This window comes from Zingiber officinale, chromosome 8B (genome assembly GCF_018446385.1).
Source record: "Zingiber officinale cultivar Zhangliang chromosome 8B, Zo_v1.1, whole genome shotgun sequence".
Classification (NCBI taxonomy): domain Eukaryota; kingdom Viridiplantae; phylum Streptophyta; class Magnoliopsida; order Zingiberales; family Zingiberaceae; genus Zingiber; species Zingiber officinale.
The window spans coordinates 35,346,441-35,369,592 of NC_056001.1; the positions used below are offsets into that span (position 1 = coordinate 35,346,441).

General features: G+C 33.3%; 1 protein-coding gene across 6 annotated transcripts in view; it reads right to left on the reverse strand.

Moving 5' to 3' along the window:
* The window catches only part of LOC122014994 (protein FAM135B-like), a 47,405-nt gene that overhangs the window by 9,762 nt on the left and 14,491 nt on the right, over positions 1 to 23,152 (reverse strand). For 4 of the 6 annotated variants that reach the window (XR_006120802.1, XM_042571583.1, XM_042571581.1 and 1 more), the window contains exons 7-14: positions 17,434 to 17,676; positions 17,194 to 17,327; positions 15,964 to 16,150; positions 15,775 to 15,834; positions 15,472 to 15,702; positions 9,241 to 9,499; positions 8,957 to 9,162; positions 8,215 to 8,265 (exon numbers count right to left, since the gene is read on the reverse strand). Coding sequence is in view for 5 of the 6 variants with exons in the window: in XM_042571583.1 (XP_042427517.1) it covers positions 8,215 to 8,265; positions 8,957 to 9,162; positions 9,241 to 9,499; positions 15,472 to 15,702; positions 15,775 to 15,834; positions 15,964 to 16,150; positions 17,194 to 17,327; positions 17,434 to 17,676 (1,371 nt within the window). In the remaining variant the exon portion in view is untranslated. Of the gene's footprint in view, positions 1 to 204; positions 269 to 8,214; positions 8,266 to 8,956; positions 9,163 to 9,240; positions 9,500 to 15,471; positions 15,703 to 15,774; positions 15,835 to 15,963; positions 16,151 to 17,193; positions 17,328 to 17,433; positions 17,677 to 23,152 lie in introns of those variants that run through there. The other 2 variants (XM_042571584.1, XM_042571582.1) reach the window with 2 other exon arrangements.

Sequence of the window (23,152 nt, forward strand, 5' to 3'; positions counted from 1 at the left end):
ATTCATTGACATCTATCCCCACCCCAATCCCCTCATGATCAGAATTGTATTTTGCTCCTTGTAAATATACACAAATCCTTCCGTACATATAAAGAAAAATTGTCAGCTCCCCTTTATCAAAGATCTAAGACTTCCTCCCCTTGGGCCATCCACCTCCAGGATTAGCCGGATCACGATAACAGGGTTAACAATAAAAAAAAGACTTCCTCACATTGCTCTGTTCATTAAGTATGCCTTCTCCCCTGCTTTAAGATTGCCTCTTTTTTACCTATATCAGCCAAGACAAAATGATATTTGTTTGATACCACATGGTGCAACCGTTTCAAGTGACAATCAATATCGGTGGACACACAACCAAGATATTTTTTTTGTTATTGTGTTGCAGAGGCGAACATAGTTTTGACAGTATTGGTCAAGATAGAAAAATTTTATTCCCATAACATCCATAAATTTTGTCATTTTGTCATGAGGAAATGAAACACAATTAAAAAAAAGGAAGAAAAACACCAAATAGAGCACCAATAATAGAAGAGGAGTGATGTTGGAGTTGAACTCGAAGAGATTAAGATTGTTATATCATTGATCCAGTTTTTTAAACTTAGGGATCTAGTTGTAATTTCTAAAAATTAATGGACTTATTTCCAAAATTGTCAATTTAATTAACCTAATCGTCCTTCCCAACCCGTGTTTCTATCCCTCACAATGTAGTGGTAGCAACCACAGTAGTCTCACCCCATGTCCTCTCCTCCCCCTCTCGCTTCCTCCATTTGCACACAATGTCACATTCTTTGCGCACTTACTCCTATTTGCCGCCATTGCTATAGCAACAACATCAAAGGTGGACACCCATGACTATCATTGCTACGTGTTGGGTTGCCACATGTGGTTGTTGTCTTTAACCAACGGCAACATTCAGCCTTGCTTCCTCCTTTCCTCGCAATAAGAAGATCCCATGTCCTTAAAGCCTTTCTCCTCTATTTGTAAGCAATGTTGGCAAGCATCAGTGCATCACTCCCCCTATTGTTGTTGTAGCCAGAGCAACAACAATGTAGTCACACACAATACCCTCTTTGTCTCTCTAGCCCGTGGTAGTACATTCCAAGTCATGAAATGAGACCCTATGGCACCGTTCCTTCTCTTACGATAATTCATCCATGTTGATGCACCAATTAGAGTTTAGCCTTTTTTTAGAGGCAAGCCGATGCATTATGTTTCATGCTTAATCCTGCTTGGTATTTACTAAATTGATGAAACATAATTATAAGATTAATTGAATATATTATTTTCAAAAGGGGGAAATTTTAAAAGAAATCTTGCATGATGAAACAAGGGTTAAAGGTAAATTAATTTAATGTACGTGCTTCCTACTGTGCATTTTGATGGATATCTACATGTGGATGATACTCTTGCCTTTGATACTTATCAATTTAATAGTTTGTCCTTATATAATGCTATTAGTTTCTTATAGTTTTATACTTGTGTACCTTTGTTATATGTGGTATCACAACCTTACTTGATAGGTAATAAAAACTTAGGATAACGGAATGAACAAATTTAAACCACCTTAAGAGCACTAAAGAAATGAAATACAAACCTATTTCTAATAAAGTAATACAACATTGAATGGATACATATTACAAAGTTTTCACTCTGCACTCCGAAAGAGTTCTATAACTACATAGAGTTTTAGCACCATCCTCTAAAATAGGAGTGATTACTCTACCAAATTTAATAAAATAATTGGTTTGATGCACAAAAAAGGGTCATTGGGTCTTTCTCGTGTTTAGTAGGCTTTGTTAGTTCCATATGAGATGAATTCATCATCGAGTAGATTGCACATTCACCCTTTCTTTCAAGAGATTCATTTTCATTATTATGTAAATTACAGGTCGTATGATGTGTTTCAAATTTGGTGGATTGTAGGTCATTCCCACACACACGATATATCTTTACCGGTTGGATTATAGGTCGTTCATCCTTTACATACATATAGAAGATGTATATTTCACAAGGTGCATAGTGGGTCGTTCATCCTCTCCATGTGTGATGCATTTTCATTTTTGAGTGCATTGCAAATTGTTCACCCTTTGTAAACAAAGATGAGATGAATTCCTCAGAGTGGATTACAACTCGTTCACCCACTCTATATGAGATCTATTTTTTATGTTTGAGTAAATTGTTGGTTGTTCACTCTTTATATGCATACATATGGTGCACTTTATAATGTGGATTGTGGATCGTTCACTCATATATGATGTATTTTTTATTGGCTATATTTGTATATATAATGCATCACTTATCAAGTGTATTGTAGGTCATTTACTCTCTAAATAATATATATCTTAATTTCTATTAAAAAAATGCCTAAGAGTTTAAGAGAGGAAACATGAGAAAATGATGAAACTAAAGAGGAATAACAATAATACATTAATGATGCTATGATGCCAAAAGAATATCAAATATTATATCATGCACATTCTCCCTCACTCCATTTTGCACTTGTGTGCTCATTCATTGTTCCTTTAACCTCTAGATTCACAGACTTGAGGTAATTTTTTTCTGTCCATTTATTTTATTTTTCTATTACACTTTTTTTATGCATTTTACTTTTTGTATTTTTCATTTGTAAGAGTCTAGCTATATTGAAGAGGAGCCAATGATAAAGCTGTCGCATGACCTAGAGGTCACGAGTTTGAGTCTCAGAAATAGCCTCTTGCGAAGTAGATAAGACTGCGTTCAATAAATCCTTTCCCGAACCCTACATTAGCATGAGCTTTGTGCACCGGACTGCCACTTTAAGATTCCAGCCATATTGGTTAACAAGAGTAGCATGAATCTAGTTATGTTCATCATCATGAGTTAGATACTATGTTGGCATATTTTCAGCTACTTAGTAAACGTTTAGCACTAATTGTTGTTACCAACTTATGCATCCTTGAATGATGTTATTCTACTGTTATGATGTCAATGTTCTAAATGGAGGCCGAAGCGGCAGCCTATGCTGGAGGCGAACATCAAACACACTGCCTTTGCCTTAAACAGTGTTTTAGGCGATTAAAGATGAGGCGAGGCTGGTGAAGCGGGCAAGGTGGCACGCGCAGCGGTGGTTGAGGTGGTTAAGGCAGTGGGTGAGGTGGTTAAAGTCAACAAAATTTTAAAAACTAGATATATTAATACACTTTCTCTCCCTTCCAAAACATAAATAACTCCATCAACACACCAAGTCACTCACAACCCACCTCCTTTTGCCTAAAACCGCCCCCGCCACCATCGCACCGCCACGCTGCCACACCTCCATCGCTTACTGCCGCCACGAGCACACTAGGTTAGCTTTTATATATTTCTAGTAAGATTTTGTTTAAGTTTTTGATCTTTTATTTAATTATTAAAGATTAATGATGGAAAATGAGAAACAATCAGAGGTGGAATTGAAGCGAAATTTTAGTAATATTGTTTGGGATTATCGGGTGTTATATTGCAAAGAAAAAAGAGATTGGATCACATGCAAATTGTGTAAGAGGCTTATTAAGGGAGGAGTTTATCAAATGAAGCATTATATTGCGAGTATTGTAGGATAAGTTAAAGCATGTCCTATGAAGAAAAAAATGTAAGAACTTATCTTGAAAATAACAAGAATAAATGAAAAAGGGTGGAAGAACTAAAGAAGAGAGGGCAGAAGTAAATATAGGTGTTGATGTAGAGGATGATGATTGTCAAGTGAAGGAAAGGGAGATTCTTTTAAAAAGAAGTCAAAGCACCTCGGGCCTATTGAAAAGTGGACATCCGCAATCAATCTAACAAATAACAAAACATAAATGATGCATTGAAGTTAAAGTTTACAAATGATGTGCATGAATACCTTGCAAGATGTATTCATGAGGCAGGGATTCCTTTTCATACAATTGACAATCAAAGCTTTAAACAATTTGTAGAGACTGTTGGCCAATTCAGCCCGAGCTACAAACCTCCAAGTCAATATCTGAGAGTCACTTTTGAAGGAAGAAGTTAAGGACCAAATTATCTCTCAAAGAACATGAAGAGCAATGGATAACAAATGGATGTTCAATTACGACCAATGCATGGACGGATCGCAAGAAAAGAAGCATTATGAATTTGTGTTAATTGCAAACTAGACACTTCGTTATTTGGTTCTATTGAATAATCCATGAAGGCACACACCGGGGCTTACATCTTCGAGTTTGTGGAAAAATACATAATGAAATTGACCCTCAACATGTTATTTAAGTAATGACGGATAATGCAATAAACAATATGGTGGTGGCAGAGTTATTCAAGGTTACACTGCCTCAATTTTTTTTGGACCTCTTGTGCGACTCATACAATCAACATCATGCTTGAAGTAATTGGAAAGCTACCCAAGTTAGTGGAATGTTTAAGAAAGCAAAGGCCTTTACAATATTCATCTATGCACATCATAGAACTTTGGTAATTATGAGAAAATATACCAAGAAGAGGGATATTGTGAGGCCTAGGGTGACTAGATTTGCTATTTCATTTTTAACCTTAGAAAGTTTCAATAACAAAAAAGATCATTTGAGACTTATGTTTACATTCGAGGAGCGGAGCAAAACAAAATTAAGGAGTAGTGTGAAGGGGAAAGCGGCGGAGGTGACGATAATAAGTATCTCTTTTTGGAATGGTGTTTCTTTGGTTTTGAATAGTTTCACCCCTTTAGTGAAAGTTTTACGCCTTGTTAAGCCCTTAATGACCTTTTTCGGTGCACTTGAAGAAGCCAAGGAAGAGATTAGAAAGGCTTTAAAAAAAGAAGGAAATATCACCCTTATTTCGAAGATTATTGATGAGAAGTCTAAAGGTAGACTTGATAGTCCTTTGCATTATGTCACTTGTTGAATCTGGATTTTTACTTCAAAGATCCAAACATAAAAGATGACACCAACGTCATGAATAAGTTCTTGAATTGTGTTCAGAGAATTTTATGTAATCCACCATTTCTAATGATAAATCGTTGAAGTATAAGAGTAAAACAGGAAACTTTAGAAGAAAAATGACAATTGTAGCATATGAGAAGTTGAATATGTACCATGACTTTGATTTATATCTTTTTCCTTTATTTCTATTCACTAACATATATATCTCTTTTACCTATTTGTTTTATTTATTATTTTTTTGCCTCTTTATATTTTAAGTTGGATAGTGGTCCAATTATGGTAGACACTCCAAACTTATAACAAATGGCAATGAGATTTCTCTCTTTGACAAGTAGTTCATCAGGGTGTAAAAGAAATTGGAGCCAATTTGAAGGGATAAGTAGTAATTCATAAATTATGTTATCTATCTTTTTTTATTAGTTTTTAATAATTTTCTAATTATTTAGATACATAGTAAGAAGAGGAATAGGCTCGCGAGATCAAGATTGAGTGATTGTATATGTCAATCTTATGAAAAAGAAGAGTAAAGGAGAAATGAGCGGAGATTTACTTCTATCCTCTCAAACTAGTGAAGCTCAAGGTTAGCTTGTTGATACTAGTGATGAAGATGAGGGGTGAGTCGGGTTCGAGACCTACTTGAAGAATAGTGGCAGAGGGCTCAGGAGCGAATGAAGTGTTACAACCAAGAAGTGCAAGGAACACTCCAATTAGAGAACTTAATGAGGATTTAGATACATAGATAGAGGAGAATGAAGATGTTGATTTTGAGTCCCATGATAAGAGGATTATGGATATAGTTGATGGTGTATGTGTAGATGATTTAGAAGATTAGATATGTTTAGTCTAATCCCATTGGCTTATTGTCATGTTGGATTGAAACTTTGAATTTTAAACTGAGGCTTTCGGTAAAAGTAATGATATCAGTTTTTTAGTATTAAAATGCAATGTTCTAAATGACGGCTACCTAAGCGAAGCCTAATGTTCCTAAGCCCGACGACGCGTCCGGACACGTAGCCCGAGCTTGGCGATGCGTCCGGATGTCACACAAGCCCGAACGCGTCGTCCGACTGAGGAGACGGCCCTAGAGGTGTCGCTTGGGTCAACGACATGCCTGGAGGCATCGCTCGAGCTAGCGATGGGCCCGGAGGCATCGCTGGAGCTCGGCGACAGGCCCGGAGGTGTCGCCCAAGCCTGACGACTAGCCCGGGCTAGCGACAAGCCCGGATGTGTCGCTCGAGCCCGACGACAGGCCCGAAGGTGTCACTAGGGCTGACTACGCATCTGAACTCGTCATGCGATCCCGACGACGCGTCGGACTCGTCGCCCAGCTGAAATAGGATACGCAGGTAAGTTATAAGTTGGAGTTTAATTAACTTTGGGTTAATAATGTTAATCAACTCCTAGCTATGATTTGAATAATTTAAATAAACTTAATTAAAGTCTAATAAAATTATCTCATTATATATATATATATATATATATATATATATATATATAATATATTTTATTAAAAATAAATATTATAAAGAATAATGATTATATATAATATTATATATAAAAAATAGTAAAAAATTCAACCATCTAAGCACCGCCTAGGCACCTGAGGCGGTAGGCAATCACTAACCGCTCTGTCGCTGTCTACCGCCATTTATAACACTGTTAATATGGTAATGAATCTTTATTAATTATCTTGTTAGTTACATTTATATATTTATTTATACCTTCTATAAATTGTATTGTATGACGTTTATTTATGCATAAATATTATTTAATTACATATATTATATAAAGAATGGTGACTATTTATAGTATTATGTCTAAAAAATAGCAAAAAAATTCAAACACTTAAGCACCGCCTAAGCGGCTGAGGTGGTCACTAATTGCTCCGCCCACCGCCTACTGCCATTTACAACATTATATGATGCAATAATGGATATTGTTATAAATGAGTATTCCTTATATACGAGTGGCATCCTTCAAGTTGTCATAAAGATGTATCCATATCACATACACCTAAACAAGTGTCGCTTCAAATTGTTAATCGAGATATATTTATGAGCATTAAGAGAAACTAATTCCAATATCAAATTAACTAAGAGCATTAGATAATCTAGGTCTTAAAAACTGTAGAGTTAAAAATTATATTGTTGATCTTATTAGGATGCTAGAAATATCAATACTCTTGATTTATAGTCATTTTGGTAGTATTAATGTATAATTATTGGAGTAATGTTTCTATATTTTCTAACTTGTTGCTTTAAAATTTTAACTCAATTGTATTTCATACTACTATGGGCTTATATTTGAAGCTAAATAAGCTAAGAGAAAAAGAATTAAACATTAAACTCATATAAGTTGAGTTGATTCCATTACAAGACAAATATCAAAACCTACCATTTTGACAAAAGACCAAAACTACTACACTTGAAATCTTGCCTTTACAACTTTTGAAACAAAAGCAATCATTTAGGGATATCAAAAATGAACTCCACCTGCCAACCCAACCCGAAAAATATCGGGTTAGGATTGGGAGTTTTCGAATTAGGGTTGGCTTCGGGTGGGAATTTTTGGATTGTATTACGATCGGGTTGGGTTCGGGTTGACGTGAATTTAGGGTTTAGGGGTTTTTCTTGGAGTTAAATCAAATTTTATTTTAAAAATTAAGATGTTTTAGGTACATAATAGCATAAGGTTAATATGATAATGATGAAGTAATAAGATAAAAGTAAAAATTTATAGGAAAAATAGCAAAACAAAAAGTCTTTTTTAATCGGGTCGATCGGGTTATCAGGGTTCGGGTCAGATTCGGATTGAGATTTTTTTGTAATATCCTTGCTTAGACCCAATCCAAACCCACAACCCACCCGAATTGACACCCCTAAATTATTCAAACGATTTGTTACTAATTTTGTTCCTATTCATTTAGACATTTTCTTACTTTTGATTAAGGGTAACCCGGTGCATGAAGCTCCCGCCATGCGGGGTCCCGGGGAAGGATCCATTGTACGCAGCCTTACCCTTCTTTTTACAAGAGGTTGTTTCCAGGATTCAAACCCGTGACCTTTTGGTCACATGGCAACAACTTTGCCGTTGCGCCAAGGCTCCCCTTCCCATTTTCTTACTTTTGATTGAGGAATCAAAAATATAAAGCAATCTTGAATACCCAAGGTAACAAATGTAATCAAAACAAATGTAATCAAAACACCATTTAATTTTGATGTGAATACAATATAAAAATCTTTTAATTGTGCATAGATCATACTAACAAAAATTATATGAATAAGAATTGTCCAGAATATAGTACCTGTGGGGACGATAACAATATAATGTTTTTGAAATGTTCCAGGGTCTTCATCTGAAAAAAAAATGAAACATGAGAAATTTGAAACAGACTGATGCAATAAGTGGGAAGGCTTCCTTAAGTGGCAATTGCATGAATGAAAAATTTTGGAGAGACAATTCAATGGAGCAATTCTAAGAAATCTTAACCTAAGCATCTAAATTGTATGCAGAACACACGGCAAGTAGGAAAATTCACTATCCAACCAATACTAATGTGATCACCATGAAGAAGTAGACCTTAAGATTGAACTAAGGAACCCTATCTTAGTGACAATAGACAAACCAAGTTGATAGCATTGATAATTCAACTAGGTTTTTTAACAGAGATTAATTTTTCATATCACGGTAAAGTTGTTGCCGTGTGACCAAAATGTCACGGGTTCAAATCCTGGAAACAGTCTCTTGCAAAAAGCAAGGCAAGGCTGCGTACAATGGATCCTTCCTCGGGACCCCGCATGGCGGGAGCTTCGTGCACCGGGCTACCCTCTTTATCTAACTACTAGTGTAAAAAGCCATCATATAGAGTTTAAGACGTCCTATGTTTCTCATCATGCATGTCTAATGAAGAATAGTGAATTGAACATAGCAAAATTTTGATACACTTGAGCATCATTATTGTTAACTCATTTCAAATATTAGAAATAAATATGTTATCTACTCATCCTTTGGGAAACAATTTTAACTTTCCAGTGCTTCATTATTACCTTACAGAGCTTGTAAAAGAATGTATTATGAGGATCTGGATCATCAGTGAAGGTAAGCTGATGAATGCATTGCGCTCCCTTGAGTTTCTTCATCAACCACAATCCTGAATTGAATAAAGAATTTGTACTGTACCAGTAACCTAGATGTGGCCCTGATATTGACATATATGTGTGCAAGTGCTTCATGAAAGGTGCCATTATGCTCTCTGCAAAATTATGCCATACAACTATTATGAAAGGCTTGATTGGGTATTAAAAAAGAGCACCTAGAGCATGAACAATACCTGTCAACGCACTCCTTATGATAATATTTCCAATAGAATGCCCAACAAAGCTAAGTTTTATATCTTTACAGCCTCCATATCTCAAAAGCTTATCCATCTTCTTCCTAAGGAAGAGAATGACCTCCTCAGCCAACCGACACCCCATTTCTCTGAAATCCCCTGTTGTCTTCTCTTCATTAGCTTCTGACATAAGACATTCAGCTCCAGGATCAATCAAAAGCCATTGATTCCGAACTAGCCGTAGATCCAGATGGTTCCCCTGTCATGAATAAATCAAAGTTACCAATGTAGAAAGGTTAAACAAGGTTAAGTTCTACTAGATTTTTTATGCAGCGATGTGCCTTTCCCACCTGAGTGTCAATTTTAAAAATACAGCAGAATTTAAATTGGTCTAGAGTTATTAGGTACCAAGAGGAGCAAGCAACCCAACAAGAATTTTGTGATTCGACTGCATTCTTGCTAGCCATTTTGTTATGATGCACATGAACAATGATTTTTTAGCATAAATGGCACTTTGCACCATGATCTTCTAATTTCTACATGTTTAATTCGCATATTTAAACATGTACCAGAATAAATTTAATAGAAGATCTCCATGACTTGAGTCCACCATGGTAACACTACTTTGAGCAACTTGTCAATTCCATCAGAGGTGTCTTATTTAATTGTTTCTACTATGGCGATGTTGAAAAAAAAAACAATTGTAGTTCATATAGTTATTATGCATGTTTGTGTGAATCTATTGGGTAGATTCACCCTAGGCTAGGGTGTGCAAGGTACTTGTGCTTTAAACAAATCCTATGACTTTGTTCATCTTGTGTGAAGTAGTTACAAATCTATTTAATAAACAAGTGGATTTCTGTTGAAACATTGGATCTTCTCTTATGGTTACCATGGTGTTTCGATAGTTTAGCAATGCGATATAATTTAGGCACTTGTATTACATTATAAGCAAGAACGTATGCAGCATCAGAGCCGTAGATGAACCAAGAATTCGTGAACAAGCTTCGGCTTAGTAAGAGCTTGTTTATGTTCGTTCAATATACATAAGATTAATTAAACAAACAAGCTTGAACAGCTCGTTAAACTAAACAAACAAGCTTGAACACATATGTGTTCAGCTCGTTAATGTTCATAAACAATGTTCGTGAACAACGTTCGTGAATTCACGAACCATATTCATTAATAAAACTCTTTTCAATTTGCTAAATAAATAATAAAATAAAATAAAATAAAATAAATAAATAAGTTTAAATTATCAAGTTCAATAACCAATCAAATAACTAAAAGTTTCAAACAATCAAACAAACTTAAATTGAGAGCTCGATAACATCTAAATGAACTAAGCTCGAACCAAACTTGAATTGAGAACTCGATAACATCTAAACGGACCAAGCTCAAGCCAAGCTTCAAACAAACTCAAGCTCATAAAAAATAAACCAAGTCAAGCTTGAACAATCATTTCAAAAGCTTGGTTCATTTTAAGCTCGGCTCGGCTCGATAACCTTATCAAACAAGCTTGAACACCGTAAAGCTCGATTCGGCTCGTTTACAGTCCTATGCAGCATTATTCATATGGTTTGGAGATTAAAGTGGTTAAGCTTGTATAATGTATTCCATTGAGTGTGGATCCATGTGAAGCTTTGAACTCGTGGTTGTTCTTCAAGCGTGAAGCTAGATCCAAAAGTTTAGATTGATGTAATGCTGCATTTATTTTAAGCACATTGATTATTATGATAGGATTTCACAAAGTAATGATGCAGGAGCTTTATCCTAGTTCCTAGTTGTTTGACTAGTTGTTTCATGGTTCAGAGCCCTAAGCTTTTAGATAATTAACCAAAAATCTAAAATTGATCAACCAACTTCCTAATTGGCCGATCAATTTTAAATATTGGTAACCAGCATCCTTGATTTTGAATGTGTCGCCAATAGATATAATTAATAATCAATCAAAGTAAATTTTTAGTTGATCAACATGTGAACATCTAAATGCCTGCTCAGTACAAAATTTTTAGCACTATTGCTTGCAAGAGATTTCTAAACATCCTCCATCTCGCTTGCTCGAGTGTCAAAAGGAAGACCAAGAGCTTGAGAAGCAAAAGACTAGATTTCATCCAACATTTAAAATCTCAAATTGTGCCCAATTTCTGGTTATGACCGGAATATAACAGATTCAATACCATATCACAGGGGCCGCGAAGGCCCCGGTGACCTCACAGTGAGTCGTGGAGTCATTCCTCTTTCATTGTTTACCCCTATTATGATTTACTTTTAGCTTTCGTAGATATTTCATTTTTGTCTCTTAATTTTTTTCCCATCCCTCTCTTAATTTTGTTTGACAATTTATTGAACCACATACTTGACTTTTACTAATATCTAAATCACACACTACACTTTCATATTTATCAAATCATGCACCTCTTTCCTAAAGTACCCCTCCCTCTATACATGGGCTTATCTGATCCACTCGAGCCACCGAAGCACATTTAAAATTTTGAAAAAAAAAATCATGTTTTATATAGGATTTTGAAAGCACTGTTTCTCTCTCTTGAAAAAAGTTTAAAAATTCTAAAACCTCACATCGGGCTAAATATAAGGTGGAATCAAGATTAGAGGATATGGTTACACTCGGGAGAATCCCAAGAATACAATAGCCTTGATGATAGAATCTAATAAATTTAAGGTCATTAGTGACTCCAAAACTCACTGATGAGTTATTAGTGAGTTTTGGTCAAATGATTAATGACAGTAGCCACATCTGAATAAAACCATACCAAATCAAGCGCAATGCACTCCTAGGAGTCTCCTAAATCTCGCCATACCCTCCAACTTAGTTTCACACCCTAGGCATATCATATTATGAGTTTTAAAAATTTATACAACTTTTAGTAAATTGGGTACAAACTCATGAACTTAGGCATATCATATTCACTCAACAATGTGTTCATGACACTCTCACCGTGCCAAAATTTTAAAATCTAGACACTATACGGTCATCAATTAGTTTTGGCGACAACTCACTAATAACCTTAGGAATATCATAATCAACCCAAACCAAGACCAATGCACTCCTAGGAACTTCGTGAGTCTCATGATGCCCTCAAACCTTAATTCCACAACATATATAGCATGATGTAGGTTAATGAAATTTAGACAACTTTATATAATTTAGCACAAACTCACTATTAGACTTAAATCTATCATATTCACTCAATAATAGTACAAATGTGTTCTTGGAACTCCCCTGACTCTATACGATCATTTGGTTAAAATTCACTAATAACATCAAGAACATCAAAATCAACCCAAACTACAACCAATGTACTCCTAGGAGACTTGAATCTCACCGTGTCCTCAAACATTAATTCCACATCCTAGATAACATGTTGTGGATTTCTAAAATTTAAACAACATAATATCATTTTGGCACAAACTCACTATTACTTAGGTTAAATCATATTCATTCGACAAGAGCATCAATGTGTTCCTAGAACTCCCTAACTTTGACCATGATCAAAATTTCAAATTCTAGTGTACAACCATTTGCAAGTTTTGACCAAAATTCACTGATGGTTGTACATACTCTAGAATTTGAAATTTTAGCCATAGTGAGACTCAAGAGGCTCCTAAGAGTGAATTGATCATAGTTTAGGTTGATTCTTATGTTCCTAAGGTCATTAGTTAATTTTGGCTAAAGCTCACTAAATTTTGAAATTTTAGACATGGTCAAGTCAAGGGAGTCCAAGAACACATTCGTATTATTGTTGAGTGAATATAATAGGTTTAAGTTCAATAGTGAATTTGTTCCAAATTATATAAAGGTGTCAAATTTTATAAACTCATAGCATGCTATCTAGGTTGTGGACTTAATGTTTAAGGGCATGACTCAATAAGCTCCTAGGAGTGCATTAATCCTAGTTTGGGTTAATTCTGATGCTCCTAAGGTTATTATTGGGTTTTTGTCTCATACAATGTTCAAATTTTAAAACTTTGGGCATGGTTAGAGTCAAGAGAGTACGAGGAACACATTGGTGTTGTTGTTGAGTGAATATGATATGCCTTAGTCCAACGGTGAGTTTGTGTCAAATTTACTTAAAATTATATAATTTTTAAAAAACTCATAGCCTGTCAAGGTGTGAAAACAGGGTTAGAGGGCATGATGAGACTCAGGAAGCCCCTAGGAGTGCATTGCTCTTGGTATGGTTTGATTCGGATTTGGCTAATGTAATTAGTTACTCATCAGTGAGTTTTGGCATCAAATCAAGACTATTGTATTTTTGGAACTCTTGTGAGTATAACCATGTCCTCCAATCTTGATTCCACCCCATATTTAGCCCGTTGTGAGATTTTAAAAAAAAATCCAATATTACAAAATTTTATACAAAGTCATTAATATACTTAGACTTATTATCATATTCGCTCAATAACACCTATGTATTCCTAAGACTCTTACAAATCTGATCATGTTTAAAATTTTTGAATTTGGACGGCGAATTTTAGCCAAAACTCATTGATGGACTTAGGTTTGTAAGAATCAACACAAAGCAAGACCAATGTATTCTTGGGACTCTCCTGAGTGTAACTATGTCTTCTAATCTTTATTCTAACCCATATTTAACCCGCTGTGAGATTTTAAAAAATTTTAACTTCTTTTTCAAGAGAAAGGTGACTCATTTTTCAAGATTTTAAATGTGCTTCGGTGACTCGGGTGGGTTAAATAAACACGTGTACAGAAGGAGGAGTATTTTAGGAAAGAGGTGCATGATTTCGTAAATATGAAAGTGTAGTGTATGATTTAGGTATTATTCAAGATTTTAAATGTGCTTCGGTGACTCGGGTGGGTTAATAAACACGTGTACAGAAGGAGGAGTATTTTAGGAAAGAGGTGCATGATTTCGTAAATATGAAAGTGTAGTGTATGATTTAGGTATTATTCAAGATTTTAAATGTGCTTCGGTGACTCGGGTGGGTTAAATAAACACGTGTACAGAAGGAGGAGTATTTTAGGAAAGAGGTGCATGATTTCGTAAATATGAAAGTGTAGTGTATGATTTAGGTATTATTAAAAATTAGATACACACTTTAGAAAATTTTTTATTTTTTTCTTCTATCCATACATGAATGAAAAAATATAATTTATTTTCCTCCATCCGTGTAGGTTAGTTCATCCATTCACGAGAGGTAAATAAGGAGAAAAAAGCTTCTTTAAGGATGAAAGATTCATATTATAAGAATAAATAAATAAGTAAATAAAATTTCTAACCTTATAAAATATATGGCTACCAATAAATTAAATTATTATATATATAAATTTAGTTTAATTTTAAATTGATCAAAATAAATTCAAATTAAATATATTTTAAACCTACTTAATCATGCAATGTTTACTTGGTGATTTTCAGTTAACCTTAAATTGATTTTTACTCAATAAATATTAAACATTTTATGACATGATATCAAATTTAGCTCAATAGTAAGTAATCAAATGTTAATAAAAGTATTTTTTTAATTAGTATATTTTATATTTTAAAAGTAGCAAAACTGTATCAGCTCAATATGATACCAAAACCATATTGTTCTAAACTCACACACGGCTCAAAATTTTAAACCTTGCTTATAGGATGAAATAAGATGATTAGAATTCAAAAGATTAAGAAAATTGACAATCCACAGGAAGAAAATACAAGTTGGGATGAAGTTAGACTCCAATACAACAAGGCAAGGGTTGTGTCCCTCAACTAGCAATCTCACGGTCTGAACTCGAATTGTAACCTTGCGAGAAGAGAAAATCAAATGGTTTATCAATGCTTGGATGGATGAAACAATAGGAAAGGGGTACCTCTTATAGATCCCACACTGGTCTAATTTCCTAGGCTAAAAAAACAATAAAAGAAGATGTTGCCCTTTGAAACAATTGATAAGCTACATTGATCAAGAACAACCTAAGATATTGCCCTTTGATTCAAGATAAAGAAGATGGAATATAGCAGAGCTATAACATACAAGTAGCTAGAAAAATATATGAATAGGCACAAACTTTACAAGCAATCAGAGTGAAGAAAGACAGATAAATGCATAATGCACAAGGGCATTGCTATAGTTGAACAGAAGGAGATTCTCTCAAATTATCTTGTATGTTCTATAAACATTATGAGTCATGTGCAAAGAAATCTAATACTACTAAGTTAACATGCAAAACAAGAAAGAAAATAATAAAGATGGAGCACATGCCTGAAATCCATGCACAAAGACAACCACTCGTAGTACACGGCCAGTCTTCTTAGGTTCCAGGAATCTAGGTACAACATCTTTTGCAGGAACAGTCAAGTTGGTAGCACCATTCTGATCCAAATGATAATCCGTGTAATTTGGAAGATTTATGGCCTGTTGTTCCACAAAAACAACAGGAGCATGTGAAGGATCACCAAAAATATACATGTCCTGAATGGAACAGCTGTTGATCTGCATAAACCATCCCAAGTTTAGTCCGTAGAGTAGCATATTATAACAATCTTAACCATTATGATATCTCACTTTCATTTGAGCAATTGTTTTCCTGTGAAGTTCCGCACGAGATGTTGCTTTTTGAGCAGGCTGCATATAATATTAAAAAACATCATTTAAAATGTCCACCTTGCATTCTGTTAGTTTATTAAAGGGCATGTGAACATTGGATGAAGTTAGTGTTGGATCGTAGACTGCACCAACAGTTAGAACAAATACCTCATCATTGGCCTTCCTCACAGCAACTTTTCCAGTTATGTTATGGTGAGAGGATTCATTGGATCCATTTCTCAAGTAGTGATTGGGGACTTCCATTTTTGAATGAACCACCCAAACGGACCAATCTACTTTCCGATCCATGGACCACACACCAAGAAGATGTTCAAGTATTTTAACTCTATTTATCCTAGAGACAACAGACAAGCTTAAATATCCATTAAAAACTAACTTTTCTTGCAAAACATCTTATTTCATCTTGACACAAAATCATGAAAGAACTGAAAAAAAGGTCTTATTTTGATAAAATTAAATCCAAACAAATTAAAATGCCACATCTTAGAAACAGTATTAAATATTGAACATACAGAATATGATCAAAACCACCTCATATACATCAGGAGAAACTAACTTGGAAAAGTCTCAAAATTCTCGCTTCTAAATGATGAAAAATCTAAAAGCTAATTGCCACAGTTATTCATGTCTTATGAATTTTTGTTATTCACAATCGCTCGACAACAAAAGGATTTGGAAGTCCAATTATCAAAGACCAAGGTTCAAAATCCTGAGATGTGTTGGAGTTTCAATATTTAATTGGCATGATTCTAGTTAGGTATCATGATAATGTTCTGATATATGGTGTCGGTGACGAATTAGAAGTGAAAAGAGGGGAAAAATGAAGAAAAAGAAAACAATTATATAAAGTTAAGACTTTATGTTCCATCTGAAATGGTACAATTTTGACATTATCTTGTATAGACACAAACTACAAAAAAACAACACATATTAATTCATCTTAACCTATATTTTAGCATGCCAAATCACGATACTCATCGATATTATTAACACAATAACACTGGAGACATTGTGTCAAGTAATATCAACTATCGAATTTCAATAATTTTTTAGAACAATATATTTGAACTATGTTGCTTGACACAGTCGTAGTATGAGATTTTAAAACCATGCCATTGACACCTGACTACAAAAATGTTGGTGTTTAAAGTTCTAAAAGGACAACTTTTGCAGGAGCTGAAAACCTGACAATTCCATCCAAAAATCACCAGCATAGTAGATGTACAATGATGAAACCAAATTTTGATGAAAAAAATTAGTTACATATAAAATTAGAGATGTTATTAATTGCAATTGAAGAACTCCATTTCATAGTTCCATATGTCTCAATTCTATTTGTTACAACAAAGAAAGCAAATCAGCAAATCTTGAACATACCTGTGGAACTTCAAAAATGTATTCCATAGAAAAGAAAGATGGTTGCCAAGAGTAAAAAGGGCGCCTAACAACTCTTCCATTGACAAAGAGTTGAGAATCAAATCATTTCCAAAGTCTACAGTACCATTTGGTTTCTGTGTATATAAAAATGAAGATGATGTGAGAAGAAAACTTTTAGACAGTAATATACAAATGAAAATGTCTGACGGCAGTAAATATTAAAATGAAGAAAAAAGAGACCTTGAGATTGTTATCTAGCATGTTAGGTGAAAGACCAACCCCCATCTTGGACGCACTTGAAGTAGATAAGTCATTCCTCAAGGAAGAACCACTTAACTCAAGTTTATCAAGATCTTGTAGATCATCAACAGCTTGACCAATTGCTCTACTCAAATTTTTAATTTGTTTAAGAAGTAACTCACATGAAATAGATAGTGATTTCACAATTTCAATTGCTTTTGACCACTGTACTTGACCTAGCATCTGCCATGTAGTATCTTAATTAGCAAAATGCAGGAGGAGAAAACATAACAGATGTGATCATGTAGCCATCAAAAATTTATGATAAGTGAATGCATTGGCAGACTAAAAAATTAGTAATCTTTCATACAGTTTAATGTGATAAAATAAAATCAAGGAAGACAATTCCAAATAATTGTGACTCTTTGCTTTGTTGTATGGCAGTGTGGAGGATTCACTTCGTATCAATTAATGGAATAATTAGGTTAAGTTATTAACACTATAAGGAGAAATGAGCATTCCAAATTGTGAAGTCAAAATTAGACCCTACTCCTCTGAAGCTGCCAATTTAAGATTCACAAATTATTATATTTGAACAACATCAAATTCTCCCCTTAAGGATTTATTATTCTAGTGGATACTAGAATTTCAAACAGACACAGAAACTTCCATTTAATGGCATATTGCTATCTAATATTGCATGAAGAGCAGAAAAGATAGTGTCAATAAGAACATTGAGTTCCATAGTTTGTCAAATGACTCAGAGATTTGGACAAACCAAACAAGTTTGAAAATTTCTTATTCTAAATGGATGATGAAGAAAGGATCCTTCTATGGACTCAAAATATGTTTGAATACCTTAGGATTTGAGATTTATCTAAATGGATTTGGATCATTTAGGGATTTGACTTTCGTTTAAATGAACAAGTGATAGGGATCCATTTAGTAATATGATTTGAGTAATTTGATTTAGGTATTTGAGGTGTTATGTATTTGAGAACTGTATAAATAGGCAATTCAAATAGACATGTTTGAAGATGTAATTTTGATGATTTGAAATTATTTACCATAGTTAAAATTGGTATCGGAATTAGGATCAAGCATTCAAAGAATCTAAGTATCTGTTTTTTTTTTTTTGGATAACCTAGCTATCCAACTCTTAGAACCAATCTCGCAACCTTACTTGAACAAGAACTGTTCTATAGAATCATACAACTGTATCCTTGAGAATCTAAGTATCTGTAGTACTACATATTGGTAGATCAATAGGATCAATGAAATTGAAATCGATGGAAAAAAAATTAAATACAAAAAAGATATAATAAAATCATTTCATATGTGAGATGAGAAGTTTCAAAATCTTAAGAATGCCTATTATATGGCATTATATATCTAAGTATCAATACAAATATTGTCATATTTATTACTATAATGTTACTGAATAAAAAAAATAGATATAACCAATAATAAAATAATATTTTTAGTATATATGAGTCAATGAGACTAGATTGTTAATATATTTTTTGTAAAAGTGTTATTAATTAATATTCAATGTTATAAAATTTAATTGCAGCTCAAAGTGCATTCAAACTGATTTTTAATTGAAGAGAGTTTTAGAATCATTATTATTCTCTCTTGATATAACAAAAAAAAAGGGCAACCCGGTGCACCAAGCTCCCGCCATGCGGGATCCCGGGAAGGATCCAGTACGCAGTCTTACCTTGCTTTTTGTAAGAGGTTGTTTTCAGGATTCGAACTCATGACCTTTTGGTCACATGATAACAACTTTACCGTTGCGCCAAGGCTCCCCTTCTCTCTCTTGATATAACCAAAAATAAAATAATATTTTTAGTATATGTTAGTCAATGAGACTAGATTGTTAATATATTTTTAAATAAGAGTGTTATTATTTAATATTCAATGTTATAAAATTTAATTGAAGCTCAAAGTGCATTCGAATTGATTTTTAATTGAAGAGTAGTTTTAGAATCATTATTATGTTCTCTCTCCATCCATAGTAATCTTTCTCGATAGGAAGTAAGAAAAAGACAAAAATTTAACAAAATTTCTATTTGATTTGGTCCATATTCAGTCCCAACTCCCAACTTGACTACATTTCAACAGATTTAAAACAATTTTTGAATGAGAACTAAATAATTTTGCTAAATTTTCTAGATCGCTAGCTTTTTTATAAAACTTTCTAAATTTTTTTGAGATACAAATTTCTCTGATAAAATTAGTATCTACAATAAAATTGGATCATCCATTGCTGGCTGATACCAATCAAACTCTGGTGATCCATATCAGTATAGGCTGATATTGCCAATTTATGCCATTTGTTGAGTTATTGATCAGCAATTCTAGCTGATACCAATCAGACTCTAGCGGTCTGTACCAATATAGGCTGGTTTTGCAATTATGCTATTTGAGTTATTTCCACTATTTGCAGATTCTTAAGGGGTTGAATTAGCAAAGTAATTTATCAGGCAGCTCAAAAATATATTGTGTTTACCAAGGTTTAAAATTTCCACAGTTTCTGTCTGATTGGAATAATATCTAGTACAGTTTTGATGCTTATTTAATTAACCATTAATAATACCAATTAATTTTTATTTTAATTAATCAATTAACAATTAATTAGATTGATAATGCGTGTTTATTCTTTATATCGTTAATTAATTTAATGACCTTGGTCTTTAGAATTGACTACACTTGCAATGAGTTAAATTCTAATGTTTAGCTTTACTCATTTGTAAATTGTATATTTCTATCGTTTTACAATGACTTGCACTTAGAATGTTGGGATGAGCAACAATAAAATGAGACCTTCCCTAATCCTCTAAATCAAATAGTGAGACATGTTTTGCTTATGAATTCTCTAACATTCGATCAATTTAGATTTGAAAGAGAGGCTTCCATTGTCAAAGATGCATATGCTTTTATGTCTTTATATAATTATGTTTGGAATTTGTCCATATACATTTGATAAGAAATTTGATCATTAAATATAACTTTGTGTCTTTTATTTTATTTGATAAAATCCAAATAATACTTTTGGATAAATGAAATAATCTAAAATTCTATCATTTAGTTTTAATTTTGGTTTTTTTTCTTTCAAGTGATTAAACTATTAGAGTGAACCAAGATTAAAATATTATATTCTACACATAACTTAGATTTTAAATTTTGTAATTAAATTTATTTAATGTACAAGTATATAGTTTTAAAAACATATATGAATTATATTCAATCAAATTTATAAATTTTGGATCCAAGTTGGATCTATCAAATTCAAATTTAACATTGTTTATATCTTCGTATTGAACTCTTAATTTCATGAAAATTTTATAAAGTTTGTATGATACATTCAAATCTATTATGATCTGCATATATCCTCAATCATATTGCAACGAATTAAACTAAAAATAATAAATGAAAAATGAATGACTTATTTTTAATTTAACCAAATAAATGTTTGTTTAATCAAAGTGTCGCGTCTAACTTTTTAGACATCCAAATCAATGATGAGAGAAGACACAAACGGGGATGAAAAGAAACTCAATACAATCTCACCAAACCTAGTTTTCTCCTTACTTATCCTGCAATCTTCCATTGTCATAAAAGTCAAACGCAAAAGAATCATCTTTGTTGATAATAAATAGTAAATTTAATCTAAAACATTATTTGTGGAGTCCATCAAGTAGAAGCGATAATTAGGATCAAATGGTTCAAACTAAGCTCAATTTGGATTTATTTTGACCAATTTAAAACCAAACTAAGTTTGTGTGTGTACACATACATACATATACATATAATAGTTTGGTTCAATTGTATTTAATTAGCTCAATGATATTGTTAAAAGGTTTAAAATTAATTTTCCTTCAATGACCAAAAAGTCACGGGTTTGAATCCTGGAAATAACCTCTTGCAAAAAAAACAAGGTAAGGCTGCGTACAATGGATCCTTCCCGGGGACCCCGCATGACGGGAGCTTCGTACATCGGGTTGCCCCATTTGTCTATGGTTATCTCCTCCCTCTGGTAGGGGTGTCAAAATTTGACACACCAACCTGACCTAAAAAATATCGGGTTGAGGTCAGGTTGGTAGGTTTTTGGTTTGTGTTAGGATCAAGTCGAATTTGGTTTGATCTAAACTTAGGATTTAGTGGAATTTTTTTAAGTTAGATCAAATTTTATTTTTAAAATTAAGCTGTTTTTATGTATATTAATATCAAGGTTAATATGATAATGATGAAGTACTAAGATAAAAGTGAAGCATTATAGAGAAAATAACAAAAAATTTAATCGGGTTGGTTGGGTGCAACTCATAGGATCCGAGTAAAAATTGACAATGTTGATTGGTGATCAAACATATTGATATCAAATTTAGTCGAATTCACTACTATGTTGAAGGAAAATTTGATATTTATGGCTCACTCCATGCATGAACTTTCATGTGCGTATTTAGAGGCTCAATGATGTTTTGACCTAAACGTTCATGAACAAGCAGCTCGGTAAGAGCTTGTCTATATCCGTTTAATACACACAAAGTCAATTAATGAATGAACTTGAAAACCACATTAAACTAATAGAACAAATTTGAAGACATATATGTTCAACTAGTCAATGTTCATGAATAGAAATTATGATATGTCGGTGAACAATCAATGAATAATATGTATAAACAATGTCCAATAACAAAGTTTGTGAACCATATTCATTAACAAAGCTCTTATCAAACATGCAAATAAATAAAAAGCTCTCAAAACCAACAACCAATCTTGTAATATAAAGCTCACTAACCAATCGACAAGCTTAAAAATGTAAAAATTTCGAATAATCTAACAAGCTCGAATTGAGAGTTTGATATCATCCAAACAAACCAAAATCAAGCTTAAATTGAGCTCAAGCTAATAAAAAGAAACCAAGTCAAGCTTGAGCAACCATTTTAACAACTTGATTTACTTTAAGCTCAGCTTGGCTTGTCTCGATTAAAGTTATTTACCGTATTGATATTGGAGTATCAATAAAGGCACCTTTAAAATGAGAAATTGGAAATTTAAGGACCATAAAGGTGTTTCAAGCTTAAAGAGAAATAAATAGGACTTTTTTACAGGCTCAAAGTTGTCACAAGGTTTAAGGTTATTTGTCTCGTTGATATCAATAAATGTTGATGTTGGGCCACAACCAAATTATATTGTAGCAAACAAAAACCAATAAGTCAAAGTTTATCTAGTTTAACTTTTGAGGGATCATCTCGGGAGCATTTTGATATTTTTGAGAAATTTATGGGATCTTGTTAGATATGATAAGAAGTTGATTTTATTTTATGCTTATTTGGATATTGAAAGAGGGGGGTTTTTTTATGAGAAGATACCTTAAGGCGAGGGATAATGCTTTAATCAAGATTTGAAATCTCGAGTCATGTTGATATTTGGGTCTTTAATTAGAACTGTACAATTTCGATATCCTACCGGTGTTTCGATGTATCGTACCGGTACTAAATTGGAGACAAAAGGAGGAAACAGATAAAGAAAGAAAAAGATAAATAACTACATAGTTAACTTTAATATTTGCATTCTATATTGAATGCTACAATTTTGATATTATCTTGTATTAGAGGCAAACTACAAAATAAAAAAATAATAAAATTATCTCAATTTTAGTATGCCAAGGGGGTGTTGAGGGTTGACATTATCGACATGATTAACACAATGACAC